General features: G+C 37.6%; 2 protein-coding genes across 3 annotated transcripts in view; one reads left to right on the forward strand and one right to left on the reverse strand.

Moving 5' to 3' along the window:
- sema4gb (sema domain, immunoglobulin domain (Ig), transmembrane domain (TM) and short cytoplasmic domain, (semaphorin) 4Gb) overlaps positions 1 to 3,486 on the reverse strand; it is a 36,015-nt gene extending 32,529 nt beyond the window's left edge. Inside the window, exon 1 of one of the 2 annotated variants that reach the window (XM_044178387.1) lies at positions 3,367 to 3,486. The gene's annotated coding sequence lies outside the window, so the exon portion shown is untranslated. Of the gene's footprint in view, positions 1 to 2,993; positions 3,265 to 3,366 lie in introns of those variants that run through there. The other variant, XM_044178386.1, reaches the window with a different exon arrangement.
- A 3,660-nt stretch (positions 3,487 to 7,146) lies between these two features.
- mfsd13a (major facilitator superfamily domain containing 13A) lies at positions 7,147 to 17,455 on the forward strand. Its single transcript, XM_044179946.1, has 9 exons — positions 7,147 to 7,469; positions 9,482 to 9,744; positions 10,855 to 10,934; positions 12,279 to 12,728; positions 12,850 to 12,970; positions 13,579 to 13,675; positions 14,203 to 14,374; positions 15,692 to 15,885; positions 16,278 to 17,455. Exons 2-9 carry the CDS (start codon positions 9,577 to 9,579, stop codon positions 16,526 to 16,528), a joined length of 1,533 nt encoding a protein of 510 aa, XP_044035881.1. The 5' UTR covers positions 7,147 to 7,469; positions 9,482 to 9,576; the 3' UTR covers positions 16,529 to 17,455.
- Positions 17,456 to 17,622: the final 167 nt, after the last annotated feature.

Consider the following 17,622-nt stretch of genomic DNA (forward strand, 5'->3'; position numbering starts at 1 on the left):
AGGAGCTGGCAAGCGCTTTGACAAGGTGGTGTTGCCTCAATGATGAAAGCATGGAAGCTCCACGAGGGAAAGGTAAACACATCTGCCTTGGCAGTGGCACGACCGACATGTCATGCATGATGGGAGAAGAGAGGAACTGAACACAACAGCAGGCGGTGTTTGAAACACCTTTTACTTAACAAAGACTATCAGTTTCTTCCAGTTTACTGATCCATAGAGCTGGGTTTGCAACAGATCTACTGGGGCATTTTATCCTAATTTCAGTGATAGTCTCTGCCCTCTGGTGCTCATCAAACACCCTGAAATCAAGTCATTACATGCCTACAGATTATGAGTATGAGTATGAAAAAGCTGTTTTCCAATAAGAGTATCTGTCAGGCAGGACAGAATGATTTGCAAAATACCTAGCCTGACATTTCTGCAGAAAGATCGATAAAACAGGTGAGCTATTCTTGTATTTCCTTTCAACTGGTACCACTTAAAATGCCAAACACACTGCCACACTTTTGTGCTAAAGCCATCAACCGACAAAGACTTAATGAATACACTTTATTAAGGGGATTATGTACTATATATGCTATACTTGAATATGATATGTATACATTTTTTTTCTTTTTTCCTTGCTTTATCTCAAACCACTGGGAGCTGAACCATAAATGAGACAGAATGAGGGGGTTCTCCCTGTGGACCACATTCACTGTGATGTGGAGAAATCTTAAGAGAAATCTTCTCATACAGCATGAAATCATGATTGTGTCACAAATCTGCCTCTTCATACATTGAAAATATAAAGAAGTTATGGAAGAACTGTTGTTCTCTGTTTGGGTCTATCTGATAAATAGAGCAGATAAAACCTGTACATCATGCCATCATACTCAAAAATAAGAATATGTAACGATTTCTTGGGATTCAAAGGGATATATAATGAATTTAAACATTCAAACACTCTTTTCTTCTGCTGTGTGCATGTACTATTATTAAATTCATCCACTACATAATGTGATGACAGATCAGCTCACCGTCTTTATCTTTCCTGAGGTCGAATCATAAGATGGAGCACTTACCAGAGCCATTTCTAGTTCATAACTGTCAGTATTTTTGATGAAATAACACTCATTTTGATTTGAAAATCAGTGCAATTATCCAAAAAGTTCATGTATGACTCATTGGGAAATTTGTCTTTAATCTCATAAGTTTGTCTCCTTTATATAAAAGTGTACTCTTGAAAAAATTGTTCTCTTCAGCCAAAAGAGTGGAAAAACATGATACTGACCACCATAAGCAATGAACGTCATCAGTAATCAAAGCGTGCAGCATGATACTGTTTTTCTAACCTCATGTCATTAAATCTGCTCCTCCCAACAACCTCCAACAATGCAAGAATATCTTGAAATGAACTGTACAGTACAATCTAATTTGCTCATATTATGGTATATGCTGTTTATTTGTCACATATTCTAATGTGTGAATTGATCTGCTTGGCAAATTTCAGCCTTTTTATGAAATTATGAAAATATTTCAGCATCAAACAAATCTAATATAAACACCCTGCTCCTCTCTACACTTGAATCAGAGAGATTACTACTTCAGTCATCTGTACCACTCTCTGTTAAGGCGCCCTTTATGTGTAAAGAATGGCTTTATTGCTGCTTAGTAAATAAATCAATTACTAATACTTTATAGATCTGTTATGAGCTTGTTATAACAAGAACAGCTTTTGGGTTACCAGGTTGTGTCTGGTGTTTATCCTCTTTGCTTTGTCTTTTTAGGCAATTCTTTAAGTCATCATGACAACCCCTCCAATGGGCTGTTTGACCTCTGACCTTCTGCAAAATGGGCTGCAGGGCGTCTGTACCACAATTAATTTATTAATGACTAATAAATATTTACAACTGCAGACTTAATGGATCAATAAGAACCATTGACTTATTAACATTTATACAGCAGTTGCAGATTACCTACTAACGTTTGCCTTATTGGAAAGTGAGAAACTCTTGGCCATTTATTAGTGACTTTATTAATGACTCCACAGCGGTGGTGGAGGTAATAAATTACTGTACTTAAGTAGAATTTTAAAGTATTTGTAGTTTACTTTTTAATTTCCATTTTACACTTGTTTACACTTTACTTTATTTGAGAGGGAAATATCATACATTTATTACACATTTATTTGACAGAATAGTTACAAGTTACTTTTCAAATTAAGATTTTACATACAAGACATATAATTCATCAACTTGTAAAATATGCTGATTGTTATATATTAAACTATCCGAAAGTATATAAATTAATTAAAAATAGCTCCAACTCGATCTACCAGAACACTAAAATATTGTTAACACATTAATGCATCAGTAGCATCAGTATATATATATATATATATATATATATACACACATGGAAAGGTCCATTGTGCATAAAAAGTATTATCACTTTTGATACTTCAAGTACATTTAGCTGATAATACATTTGTACTTTTACCCAAGTAAGATTTTGAATGCAGGACTTTTACTTGTAATGGAGTATTTGACATTATGGTATTTCCACTTTTACACAACTAAAGGATCTGGATACTTCTTTTACCCAACCTGGCAGCCCAAAATGTATTAATGGCTTATATCTGATCTATTAAGCATTAGTAAATGATGTATTAACATTAATAAAGCCACTACTAACTGATTGTAAACCCTTTATAAAGGGTGACTTATTAGAAACTGTACCCAGCTTATTAAACTAATTTCGGACCAACGTTACAGCTCTATCTCATTCATGTCCTGTTAAGAGCAAGAACCCAAGGTTTGATGGTTTTAGTTTAATGAACTTTTTACAACAAACCACTGAAGATACTCAGCCTAACCGCCCTCCTCTCTTTCCACTCTTCTTTGTCTCATCATGCTTACATTCACCTCTACTTCTTCCAAAAGAAAGACAGGAACACAGCTTAAAAACAGATAAGCAACATATTAAGTATAGGCTATGATTTTCTATCTTACCTTTGACTGAACCATGCCGTCAGCTCGTAAGAATAAGTGGCTTCACTACCGTCCTAATATGGATCTGGTAATACTAATAACCGAACAGTAATTCATCGTTTAACTTGCACCAATATGGAATTAAGTCAAATAAAACAGGCTTATATGGTCTGCAAGGAGTCCGCACGCGCTATGAACGTGCAACCATCCACCCATGTGCACCTGTCCGACCTGGACTGCAGCACTGCGAGGGAAAGCAGCAACGCACACTCTTTAATCACCTTCACCTGAGTACAGACCAATGTACAGAGAGTGTGTGCGTAGGAAAAGTGGAAAAGAAGCACAGCGGCTGCGGTAAAAGGTGAAAGCAATAAAGCGGTAAAGACCGACGCACCTGCTTGTTTCCTGAAGTCCACAAAAAAAATCCTCAGAGTCGTCCTCTCTCTCGCGAAACAGCGAGCTCCTCTGCTGCTACTGCTGCTGCAGTTACCCAGTGCTCACAACCAAGTCTCCCCCCACCCCCCGTCACACACACACACACACACACACACACACACACACACACACACACACACACACACACACACAGGATTCATAGCCTCAAGTCCACATGCCTTATCTAATGACCACACAGTTTCCTCATGTATTTTTCGTTGTCTTGATACATAAACGTTGTGTTTTGGGGTTATTTTTGTTATGGAGATTTTTTTTCAAATAATATAACAAATTTTAGAAGAATGCCTTTTATTTTTATGATTTTATGTCCTGGTAAGATTATTATAAATTATAGGCCTATAATATTCTGTTCGGATATTACTATATGTGTGTTTTTAATGTCTGTAACTCACTGTTGTTGCAGCCTATCTTGACCTGGACACTCAATGAGGCTTTCACGATTAAATAAAGCTTAAATAGAATTTAAAAATAGCACTTAATGGGTGGAAGAAGAAAAAATAAAGTACATTAATGGCATGATCTTTCAGTGTTTAATATAGGAAGCTATGAAGTCCACATAGAAATAGAAATAACATTTTACCTATACCTTTCGTTATGAATATTATAGGAATGTTATTGTTTCTTAAGATTGCCTGAAAACTGTACTAAGCACTTTCTTAGCATTTATTTTAATGTTTCCTACTGTGTCTCTAAATATAGTCTGAATAGTATCCATGTGATCTGTGCCTCGTGACTGACACCTGCTGGAGAAGAGATGGAAAGATTAAAATTCAAGGAATAAGTCTTTTTCCTGTTCCCTCTTCCATTCTCTTCCATGGAAATCCACCTATTTACATAAATGTTTTAGGACAGTGGTCTAAATTACATGTGCCATATAGGCTACTAGTATATATCTGGGCCTATATAATTCGATATACCATCATCTATAGTTCAGATTGTCACAAACAGGGTAATTCCTGAAGTTCCTTCTGAAAGCACAAGCTCTTTTCCTGTTTGTTCTACTCTTTCCTTTTTGTTCCCATTGAAATTTAATAATAGAGGGAGATACATGATGGTCCAACACTCTTCCAGAGCTACTTGACATTAACATGGTGACTGATGTAGAGATGGAAACTGAAAACAAAGGTATGTTTTAACATATTAAGTTGGAACTTAAACAGGCTAAATCTGAGCTCTACAACAGTGACTGACTGACTTGTCTGAGTTCATTCAACAGTCATGGTGAAGAGTAAGGTTGTTTGCAACAGAAATGCAACAGTGATTTAATTGTGCAAACATGCAGCCTTTAAAAGTGTAGTGGTTGATGTGAAAACTATTAAAATTTAAATTAGTTTCACAGGTATATTGTTTACACTTTAAAATGGAAATGTATAGCACAATAGTGATTCTCAGATACACAAATGAATGAATACACCATTTATTTAGAAGTATACTATATATGTATTTTAGAGACAAAGTCACCCAAAACAGTAGAAAATAACCCAATTATATTGTTTCCACGAGGATTTTATTTGTTCATAAGCAGGTGATTAATAGTCTGAAGCAAACTTTCCTTCCCTTTTCTGCTTTAAACTACTAAATCAGATATATCCAGACTTTGCATAAGGATTCATTCTGTACTTTCAATATCAGACCTATGCAAAAAGACTGAGAATGGGGTCAGACTTTCTTTCTACAAAAGATGTGCCTGATTTTGTTCCCAGTGTTTTGTCTGCACCACATTATCACACTGATAGGGTTTTAGAAGTTGGATAAGAAAGATAAGTGGGAATGAAATCTTGTGTGAATACTTCCTTTACATTGTTTGGCTGGGAGATCTGTACTCCATAGATGGTTAAAGATGACTGCCCACCTACACCTACACCTCTTCCACACACACAGAGTAAAAGTTTGTTTCTTTGTGGGATCAAACAAATCACACTAGAAGGGCATCTGAGCAAACCAGAGGGACACTTAGGTTCCCAAATCTTTCATCTCTGACTCCTTAAAATGGCTCCTGGCCCCTCATCACAAGTTATGGCCTTGATGTGGACATGAGAGTGATTTTCCTTCCTAGATTGGTATATTTAAAGGATTTGTAGAGGCCTGAAGAAACTAAAAATATCCACAGTTTTTCATAAGAAAACCATCTTGTATGCCTCAGATTTATCTTGGGACCCCTTTGGGGGGGTGGACCCACAGGTTGGGTCATTTGTGTCATTAGGGCACAAATGAAGCAGGTAAATTTAAGGACATGTTTAAAAAATTAGGTTGTCTGACTCAGTGTCTCCATTTAAGTCTCTTCTCAAAACACATTTTTATCTGAAAGCATATCCTGATTTTATCTGAACTGGCTGTTTAGTTTATTGCTTTTGATACAAATACATAAATTCACAAAAGCAATAAACTGAACAGCCAGTTCAGATAAAATCAGGATATGCTTTCAGGTAAAAATGTGTTTTGAGAAGAGACTTAAACGAAGACACTGGACAAGAACTGGCTGTTTAGTTTATTGCTTTTGTGTATTTTATTTCTTTATATTTCATCATTCACTGTGATATTTTATTTCTCTTGTTGTGAAGCACTTTGTACTTTGTTTTGATAAGTGCTCTATAAATAAAGTTTTATTATTGTTATTATTAGTATTTATTCATAAAATGTTTCATAAAAGGGTGCTCCAAAGGGTCACAAGATGAACTCAGGGGGTTATGAGATAATCAATGGGATACAAAAGAAGAAAAAAATTAAGTTCTGCTACACAATTTGTATTAATTTGTTTGGATTGTTTTTTTCTAATCTTTTTTGTAAAATATTTGATAATTTTACCTCTTTTGGGACTCAAACAATAATTTAAATGAAACCATCTGAGAGGGGAAATGTCTCTTTGGTGGAACAACTCATAAACACCTGAAATGTGACAGTTGGCACAAGTTGGCACTATTTTTTGTAAAAAAAAAAAAAAAAAAAAACTGGTTTAATTTTTAACAATGCAATATATTTTATACGCTTTCATACTGTATGTTTTTAGTAAAATCTTAAATTGAAAAGTAACTAGTAACTATTGTTGTCAGATAAATGTAGTGGAATTAAAAAGTACAATATGTCCCTCTGAAATGTGGTGAAGTACAAGTTATAAAGTAATAGAAACTAGAAATAGGAAAGTTCAAGTACCTCAAACTGCAAAACTTCAAAATTGTGCTTAAATACAGTACCTACTTTTAGTAGTATTTTCCACCAGTGGTGAAAGATCTTGCACTTGAGTAAAAGTAGCAATACCACAGTGTAGAAATACTATTGCCTGCATTCAATATGTGACTTAAGTAAAAGTACAAATGTATGAGCATCAAAATATACTTAAAGTACCAAAAGTAAAAGTACTCATTATGTAGAATGGCCCATTTCAGAATAATGTATTGCATTATAATGACTGATGCATTGATGTGCACATCACTTTAATGTTGCAAGCTGGTGAAAGTGGAGCTCATTTTAATTATTTTAAATACTGCTGGGTAGCTTGTGAATTTCAACAGTCTTGTCTTATCCACATTTGTTGATTCTATTTTGTATTATTAATCTGAATCTGGAAAGTAGCTGGTAACTAAAGTTAGTGAATAACTGTTAGTTAAGTAAGAAGCATGCTATTTCCCTCTGAAATGCAGGTGTGGAGTAGGAGTATAAAGTAGCGGAAAATGAAAATACTCAAGTAAAGTGCAAGTACTTCCTTTCCACCACTGACAGTGAGTGAAGACTGATCACCTGTGCAGCAGGTGATGCAGCTCTTCGTGGTTGACCTATAAGCAAAACTCCTGGGGGGAGCCGGTTCTGGTAACATTTACACTGGGTGGCGCTGTAACTCTTATCTATTTGTGTACCCTGATGGGAAACCCTTTCACAAACCCACTACGGTCGTCGTGGATAGCTGTCATGACGTGGGTTGTACTGGTCGCCGTCCAGTGATCGAGACACAGCTGCTGCTAACTAGCAGAAGAGCCTAAGCCAATAAGTTAGCTTCCTGCCAAGCCAAACACGACTTATTTCGTCTGCTGGACAGCTCTTTTGTCGGTACGTAACGCCTCTTTGCTCTGTTAGTAATATATTTGAAGCTAGTTGTAAATGTGTTTATCTCCAGATAACAGGCAGCCTGTTAACCAGCTAGCTACTGCTAGCATTTAATTAAGGCTAGCTAGTGCTAACCATTACCGGTGGTTGGCTAAGTTCTCCAGCTCAATAATAGATTGTCATACAAGATAACTATCGATTTTACCAGCTGCTGTCGGCAGACACAGCAGACTAACGTTACACAGCATGTGGGATGTTAGTTGTAGCTTTAATGTTGGAATATGAAAGTGAAGTTAGTTAGAGCGTATTATTTAGCTAGCTAACTAGCTAGCTGGTAATAACCCTATCGGATAGTGAATACTTTGTTTGTTGATGTCTCGTTTTTCAAGATAAGCAACGCCATCTGTTCCTTGACTGCGTGTGTGGTGTGTTTAGCAGCCTTAAGTTAGACACTCCTAGACAAATACTTCCTCTTTTTTTTATTTTATTTTTTTTAGCGTTTTTCCATTTTATGGCTACATTTATTATTCCTGCTTGTTTGTAGGACGCTGTGAATGCTTACATGTTTGTTACCCGGAGCAGTTTTAAAACCCTGCCTTTTGTCGTGTTCTGCTAATCTGTTAATCTGTCTAGAGATCAGGTGTCACCAGCTCAAGTCACCATGTTTGGCCACCATATCTTTTGGTTATCAGAGTGAATACAACAGGTTAATGACCCTGTGGAGAGATGATTTCTTGACAGGGTGGGAACAGCTCTGAATCTGCTGTGGCTGAGAGGACATGAATTGGATATTTGTAGATCCAAGTCCCGCTCTGTTGCTTGCTACTAACCGCTTCTGATTTAGTAAGATATGAGGACACAGTCTCCCACAACGAATGCAAACCCAGTACCAGTTTGGCAGCTTGCATTGTTTCGCTTCCCTTTTGAAGCCCCTCCTGCGGTCTCACATGTAGCACCCTTGGGAGAAGATTTCATTTTACAGGAAAACTTTAAAACACTTTAAAGCAGGCTTCTTACTTCACACCTGACTCCCACAGGCTCAGACTTGCCCTGATCTACAAACATCCTCTCACATCTTCTATGGGGAAAGCCAAATAATAGCTCACAGTAACGGTGTCTCAAGGCGATGTGATACTGTCTGTCTGAGTCAACACCGCAGCTTCATATCAGGATCTCAGTGCGATAGCAAACATAGTCAAAGCAACCTCCTTGGAGTGCAACATAAAGCTTTCTAACCATGTTACTATCATATCCAAGCAATAAAGCAGGATGACTCAGCTGGCTGCACCATATCGCATGTGTGACTAAAGTACTTCACAAGGAGATGTTACTTGGAGACAACTTTGTGTGCTTTTCAAGCCAGCGCTTTCTTTTGTCTTAGCTTTTACAGTAGGTGTAAATTATGTAGTGTAGCACATTCAAAACACTGTCAGGATGGTTGAATATGACACCTAAGGACAATAAAGAAATGTGAAAGCACTTGGCCTGAAAACAATGACTGAGCATTGTATGACTTTCCCTTTTTGTTGTTTCACTGTGAAGAAGGAACAGCTTTTTATGGGACACCGGGACAGTGAGGTGGAGCGTCAAGAGGAGTGGTCATAAAAATAACTGAGGAAAATTACAGTTGTACACACACCACAGCTAGACGTGAGCCAGAGGAGAACAGAACTGTGGCCCAAAGCCTAACTAACTTAATGAGTACTTACTGTACTGTGCTATGGAAATAGCTCCCTTTTGGTCTGCTCAAACTCTGCAGCGACAGAGGAATGTTAATATTTTGTGTTGTTAATCATGCTGAGATTTAACCCTGAGATGTTGCAGTAACTTCCAGTGATAATCAGAAATACCTTTTTAGCATATTCAGATGTAGAGTGCTCAATTATACAATGTGTCTTTTTGCTTCAGAGTGAGAGAATATTTTTCTTCCTTTTTGTCTACTGAACTGAAAATAACTTTAACAATGTTTCTGTCAAGTCTCAATGGATTTATCCCCATGCACTGTGTTCTTGCAGGCTATGATGAGGTGGTGACCCTGGGTTGGCCAGGCCGTGAGATGATTGCAGCTTGGCACAGAGAAAAGACGGAGCAGAGTGATTGAGAAAGAAGAATGGGCAGAAGCGCCTGGGGCTGCTGGCAAGGCGTCGTCTCTACTGCAGTGCTCTACGGCTCCTTGGCCTTGTTTACGTCCATCCTTCACAATGTGTTCCTCCTCTACTATGTGGAGACATTTGTGTCCATCTACAAGATTGATAAAATCTCCTTCTGGGTGGGAGAGGTGAGTGACAACAGACCTGAGTCTGTAGCTGTGTCAGTTAAACACGTGATCTAAATTTTGACTTGTAGTCCAGGCTTGAAATGTAGCACTAATTAACCAGTGGTGTCAGCAGTGGTTTTTAAGGGTGTATGTCACTCCTGCTTACCAGTTTGGTAGGTGGCTCCAATTTTCAGCCACAGTTTTCAATCTTTAAAGGTGGAGTGTGCGATTCTGGAGAAATCCAATACCATGACAAATACTATGATATAGACACAGCAAGTAATAACATTAGCTAAGTTGTGGGTTATCAAACTGTTGCTGCTGCGAAGCTAACAGAGAGGACGAGACGGTTTCCCAGAGCCAGCACAGCAGCTCCAGACAGCGATACTCACAACTCTCCTGCTGCTATAGCTAACATCACAACAACAGCATATCTTCGCAAACTAGAAAGTAAGCTGAATGTCCGTGGGCAAGTCATTTAATGTTACCTGACGTTACGCACACAGAACGGACAGCTAGTGGACCGTGAGGAGATATTCTCTTAATTTGACAAAAAGACGTGTACTGGATTAGAATAGCATACCCCACCTTTTTAAAACCGTTTGGGCTGAAGAAAATTTAATGAGGAGACCGCCAGAAGACCTTTTTTATAGTTTCGATATACAGTATATATGATATCTGTATAGGTATGGGAAAACTACTGTGATGTCTTTCTTTTAAGTTTATTGGTGAAGCTAAACAAAACACAGGTGGCTTGGTCTTGATGTCTAATCAGAAGATCATCACATTGAAATGCATGTAATCACCTGGCATTCACAAGTATTTCTCAAACAATTTTTAGAGTAATTTGACATTATGATTCAGTAAATTTTATTTGGTTCACACTGTAAACAATAAGTAGTTAGTATATTGCCCAGCTGTACTTAGAATAAAATAATAAAATTGCCTGAAGGTAATTGGATTATTCAAATGGCTACTGAAGTCATCCCATGTGTTGTCTAATTCAAGACAACACATGGGATGAGATATCATGTTTTATTGATAAGCCATCGTAATTCTTTATTTGTTGATTTTATAAAGCTTTATTGTCCTCTTATCTGCCCCTCTCTGCCCCTCTCTGCTGCTCCACAGACAGTGTTCCTCATATGGAACAGTCTGAATGACCCTCTCTTTGGCTGGCTGAGTGATCGCTCCTTCCTCAGCTCTCCTCAGTAAGTGTCTCCATACTGCCCTCTTCTTCCTTTTCTCAGAGAAATCACTGTAGTAAATAATGTTTCCACCCAATTAAACATTTCAAACTGGCTACAACAATTTCCTAAATTAAGCTTCCTAAACATGGACGTGACTCCAACAGGCAACATGTCAACGAGAATAGGAAATATAAATTTTAGCTACTAATTGTTGATTTTATTTCTAAGCAAATTGCCATTATTTATTGCTGTCCCAAAGTAAAGAAAAAGTCGGAATATATTTGAAGTTAAAGATGCATTACCAAAATATGTTGGTTCCATTGAGAACATACAATAACCTGTGCTTTAGCCTATCTCAAGATATGTCAGATATACAAGCAATAAAAACTATGCTCCTTCTGAGAATGTGAGTTTTGTTTTTCAGTTACACATCCTTATTTAAGAGTTAATAAAGCAACAGTCTTTCTTGTTTCCCTGGGAAGAGAGATAACAGTTGACACCAGACAATTGATTTAATATCAGCATCATGTAGTTTCTGTGATGTGTATCAACAGCCTATCTATCAGCAGAGAGATACTGATGAATAAAAAGCATAAATGTCCAATGCCCATGTATGTTTTTCCCCACAGTGTAAATGTCAAAAAAGTAAACTCAGTGACACTTCTGTAGAATATATTTGTATTTAGACACATACTTTGTCTTTGTGTAAAATTATCCTGCTATTTAGGAAATCATCTTCATTCTGACATCCCTTTACCCTCCATTGCTCAACTACTTCTCTGAGCAAAGACATTAATACACCCATGCACACGCAAATGTTTCAGCATAAACCCTTTTATCAGCTGCAGTAATGCTGATGAGGCTAGGTAAACACGTCATCAGAACAATATTTGTCAAACATACGACTGATGCTGTGTTTGCCTTTCGTTATGATTAAACAAACTGACTCTGTATTGTCATAAGGTGGTGGTGACAAAGTTGATCACGTTATCCTGTGGAAGAAGTTTGCTCTACTTGCACCCTTTAACCTGATTGTCTGCACTATTTCCCCTTTTATTTATTTGTCCTTTTTTATGATGATTTTTGTATATTTTATTGTTTTCCTATTCTGTATATACATAGATGGTTATACAGTATAACATCAACCATGCAAAAGTGACCCCTAATATATCAATCACCAACAAAATAGCTTGAGTATTATTTAAATAGGTCTGTTGGCCATTTTTTAAAATTGTTATTTATTTTTTGACTCCGTGTCAAAATGTCAGTCTCATTGCACCAGAGAAGTTGCTTAATTACCACAAAACTTGTTTATTTATCTAATTACTGCTGATTGTTTTCATTCTTGTTTATTTTTCCACCCAGGTCAGGCTCTCAGATTACAACTCCAGAGGTGGTGCTGAGGCGCCTGAAGGCCCTCTCCACAAGCGGCCCCCTCTTTGCTCTGTCCTTCCTGGCCTTCTGGGTGGCATGGGCCAGACCAGGACTGCAGTTCTTGTTGTGCCTGTGTCTGTACGATGGTTTCCTCACTATGGTGGACCTCCACCACAGCGCCCTGCTGGCTGACCTCGCTGTGTCAGGCACCGATCGCGCACGCCTCAACTTCCACTGCTCTGTGTTCAGCGCTTTGGGCTCATTCTCCGTATTTCTGTCTTACTCCTTCTGGGACAAAGAGGATTTTTACTCCTTCCGTCTCTTCTGTGTGACTCTGGCAGCTTTTTCCATCTTGGGCTTTTTCTTAGTGTCTCGGTTGCTACAACATCGTTTCCAAAAGGAAGTCCTCCTAAGACAGGATGAAGCACAGACACTCAAAGAGTAAGGATTTTCTAAAGATTTGGAAATTCTAAATAACTTCTTAAGTGGATATGTTTTTGGACTGTTGTTGTTTTTCCTCTCCTTCTTCACTCCTCTCTTTTTTTCTTTTGCTCTGTCCCAGGCTGAGTGTTGGCCATGCTCCACTTACCTACCCAGAAAAACCTGTCACCATTGGACATTACCTCAAGCAGCTCTCCAAACATAAGAACTTCATGTGGTTTGTGTCAATGAACCTTGTTCAGGTAAGACAGTAATCACATTGGATGTGCTATGAGTGCTAGTAGAGATAAAGTGGGAAGACCTGATTAAAAATGTCCTATTAACAAGTGAAAATTAGAAGTAGGTTAAATAGTTAATATAGTGCTTGTTATCACAGCAGTATCATATTATATACATATGGTACAGCATTTATTTAAGTATTGAAAAATAACAATGTAAAAAGTACAATTCATCCTATTGAGTCCGCTGTTCTAATGTTTTAACTAGAAGAATTGTATTTCTTTTATTTTTACAACCTCAGAGAATGTTGTCACAATGATTTTTTTAATTTATTTATTTTATGGCGAGATAAAGAGTTAGGTCAATTTTATTTATATAGCTCAGAATCAACTTTACAATCTGTACAACATGTGACACCCCGTATCCTCAGACTCTCGATTTGAAGAAAGTAGAAAAAGCTGAATCATCACCCAAACCCTAATCAGTAGCATAATTTTCTCATGTGATACAGAAGCTGATTTACTATTTCTTTCATTTCGTCACATGTCCTTAGTTTTGTTTCGTTTAAATGTTCAGTGTTTTTTTCACTTACTCAGTTAACATTCTGTTAGTGTCTCTGCTCCCCCTACAGGTGTTTCACTGCCATTTCAACAGCAACTTCTTCCCTCTTTTCCTGGAACATCTCCTGTCTGACAGTATTTCTGCCTCTACAGGTTCGGTCTTACTTGGTAAGATCCCGACAGGAAATAACTCAGACATTCAAGTCTTTTATAATCCATGTTTGGTAGTGCTAGAGCTAGGCAATACAGACACAATTCATACTGCAGTAATCAGCATTATCTAGGCTAAAGGCTTAAGGAAATCACACACACAATGATGTTGAAATTGGCTGCAAGAGGATTGTGATTTCTTTTTATTTATTGTAAAAAACATTTTTATTTTGGCTTTAACTGTTGTGTGATGAAAGTTATAAGGTATGGAAAACAGACTGAAAGTGACTTACAAGCATGTTTTAGTTATAATTTAGTTTTTATTTTAGTTGCAGTGTGGTAATTTGATCCAATCATCATCCTTGGGACTCAGAAATCCAGTGGTATTCTGAAATATGTCTCTTGAATTGTTAGGAACCGATCTAATTGTGGAATAGGTTTCTATTTTTATATAAATTTGCTATCCTTTTTTATTTATTTTATTTTTTACTATTCTTTCTGCACACTTTTTTTTTTTAATGCGCTCTGCTTCTGCTCCCACGCAGGCATCTCTTACATTGCCCCCCACCTGAACAACTTGTATTTCCTGACACTGTGCCAGCGTTACGGGGTTTACCAGGTTATCCGCTGGCTATTTATGCTAAAACTGGGACTTAGTGTGGCTATGCTGCTGGCAGGGGCTGACCACATTTATCTGCTGTGCATCTTCATTGCTAGGTATGGCCACACACACACATCAGCACATGCATTAGGGATCCGAAGTGTGACAGCATGTATTTTTGTTTGCTCATTTTCATAGCTGAATACACAAACACACCTCGACAAGTAGAATCGCTCTGTGCCTAGCAATCATACGGACACTTCAAGGACTCTTTCTGTCACAGCCTGTTTAAAGGTTAACTCAACATTTGTTCTGTTATATTGTGTTAACTTTTCTTTGCTACAAGGTCATTTTTTTCCCCTGGGGAAAATGTACATTTTGCTCCAGTTTGTGCCTCTGTCACTCAGAATGAGCAAGAGCCCAAAATCATTTGCCTAAAAGGGCTTTCAAATTTGTACAAAATGTACAACACCCTCTATCCACACACCCTCGGTTCAGATAAAGAAAAAATACCCCCCAAAAACCCTTTAAAAAATATTTATCTCTTCAAAGAGAAAAAGGAGAAAAGAAGGTAGAGCAACAGAGTAGGGATTCCTCCTCCAGGAAGGACAGTCAAACAATAGTTGTTGTATTACAGAGTAAACAAACAACATTACATTTAGAATATTTTCAATAAAGTGCATATTAATGTGATTTTTGTGCCCCTAAAGTTTTACAGGTTATTTTTATTTAGGCTTTAGTTAGTCAAATTATTCCTTTACTGATTTCAAATAACCATGCTGTTCTTATAGTTAACAGCAGGATTTGAATGCTCTCTCGCACTCAGCAGCCGAGCCCCTGTGGTTAGTTATATTAGTCACAGTCGTGGTAACAGTGTGTGAATGCTTTTGGTTCTTTCTCTCAAACGTTCAAGCTGGGCTGCCACAAGTGATAAAGTTGTTAGTTTATTTCACACAATATAATGTGGCAAACCTAAACATGCTCTATTAGGTCAGAAACTGTAATCATTTCCCTCTTTAGAGACAAATAGACATTATGAATGATAATTGACACATCTGTGTTGTCACAAACTACATTACAGCTGGTTGCAAGCGGTATACTGTGATGTGAAAATTTACAGTTATCCTACCATATACATTTGCTTATCTACGGTATTGAATTCTACCATATTAGTGTTTATTAAAAAATATATATATTTCAAGTTTATATCAAGTTTCATGTCTGTCAGGACATAATAATTTGTTAAATTAGTGTTCAGCCAAAAAAAAACCTTCTGTTTTCATTCCTTTAAGTGTTATTGTAACTAGTAATAATAATAATTTGTGTTATACCGTGATATTTTCTGAGACTGTTATCGTACAGTGAAAATCTCATACTGTTGCAACCTTACAGCTGACATTACAAGTCTGGAGACTGACTTCTCTTCCTCCTAGTAACCGGGTGTTTACGGAGGGGACGTGCAAGCTGCTGAAACTGGTCGTTTCCGATCTGGTGGACGAGGACTTTGTGGTCAATCGACGTCAGCAGGCCGCCTCTGCACTCCTCTTTGGGATGGTTGCCTTGTTGACCAAACCTGGCCAGACATTCGCCCCTCTCATTGGCACCTGGCTGCTGTGTGTCTACACAGGTACAGTAACACTGTCTATGTCAATGAATGTATTAACTGTTCAACAATATGATGTTGATACGGTTTTGTGAAACTGAAACCTTTTTGAAAGTAGAACTGTTGGGAAGATCCTTTCGCATCTTGTTTCAGGCTCTGCTATAAAACACTGCGGGGAAGCCTGTAAGGAAAAATGTGTTTTAGCCCAATGTGCACTCTGCTCTCATCCTTTGCCCATCTGTGGGCAGTCAGAGTGAACTTTGTCTTATTTGTTTTTCATAGCAATATTATTTTTCACCAGAGTACAAACTGGTCCAACCGCCACCAAAATAAATGAACATGACTTTAAAGCATTAATTCTGTGATTCATCTGTGTTTTGCGTACACTGAATGAAGTACTTTTTTCTCTTCCCCAGGTTATGATATTTTTGATAGGGAACCTGTGAAGGACTCTGTGGTTTCTGTGCCTGACGTTGCCTCTGGCTCAGGGACTCCGCCTCTGCGACTGGGCTGCTTCTACATGTTGGTTTTTGTGCCTATCACCTGTGCCCTGCTCCAGCTGGCCGCCTGGTCTCGCTTCACACTTCACGGCCGCAAGCTGCAAGGAATCAAGACCCTAAGGCAAGGGGCCCAGCATGGCCACCTTATCGATGTCAAGGCCATATGAACTGAATAGAGTTTCCAGAGGCTGCACACGGACACTTTTAAATTTGTCAGTTTTACAAAAAGTTTTACAATCCCTTTGATAATGGCTTAGAAGAAGAAAGCTGATCTGACGTCTTCACTCTGCAGCACAGCCTTGTGTGCAAGAATATGAACCACTACACAACATGTGGCTTTGTAGACAGTGAAAAATGCACAGTAGGCTCACAAATCCCACTGGGAAGAACATGAAACAATATTTAAGATTAAACCTGCCTTATTTTTTTATATTAAAATATTGACCTATATTTATATTTTAACAGATGACCAAAAGATAAAGTAGAACCAATCAATCCTTTGAATGTAGACGGACCAAGGTGACAACTTTTCATGGTGCGTGCCAAAGATGGGGTGGCCTCTTTAAAACTGTTTTGTAAAGCATAATTCCGGTCTAGAGTACAGCCTGAATGCCCTTGCTGCTAGTTAATCTGTCAGTAACGTCAACCTGATTTTAAAAACGAGGATGAGAAACGGTTTACCACAGAGCTACAATTCTGATTTCTAATGTTGTTAACAAGATGAAGAAATTGAAATAACATTGCATTAATGTGTTCAGAATGCTATTGATACCGCATGGAAACTGCACTTCAGAGCTGATTAATTATCTTACAGTTTCGTTATATTCACACAGAACGCCCTGCCAGTTTGATGTTGAGAACTGTATTTTCTGATAAGTCCAGTATTGATGATGTTTTTGCACAAAACTGCCATTTGTCTGTTGTACTTCTAACACTGATTGTGACATACTTTATGTACTGTAATAATGAAAATTGGAATTAAGAAATTATGCTGGTAAACATATTGTCAGTTCACTTTTGTAATTTTTCATATTATACAAAGAATGTGTGGCATTACCACAAATAAACCTCATGTATGTTTAAAGTCAACCAAACTCTGCTTTGCTGTGACACTTTTTTTTTTTTTTTTTTTTTTTTTATAAGACAAATTACTACTCCCTACCTTATAATATTCAGTTATTATAAGGTAGGGAAGCAAAAATCTACTCTGGAGGTTTTGATCCTGAAACCAACCACTGTATGAGGCACAAACCAATTTCAG

This window comes from Siniperca chuatsi, linkage group LG20 (assembly GCF_020085105.1).
Source record: "Siniperca chuatsi isolate FFG_IHB_CAS linkage group LG20, ASM2008510v1, whole genome shotgun sequence".
Taxonomy (NCBI): Eukaryota; Metazoa; Chordata; class Actinopteri; order Centrarchiformes; family Sinipercidae; genus Siniperca; species Siniperca chuatsi.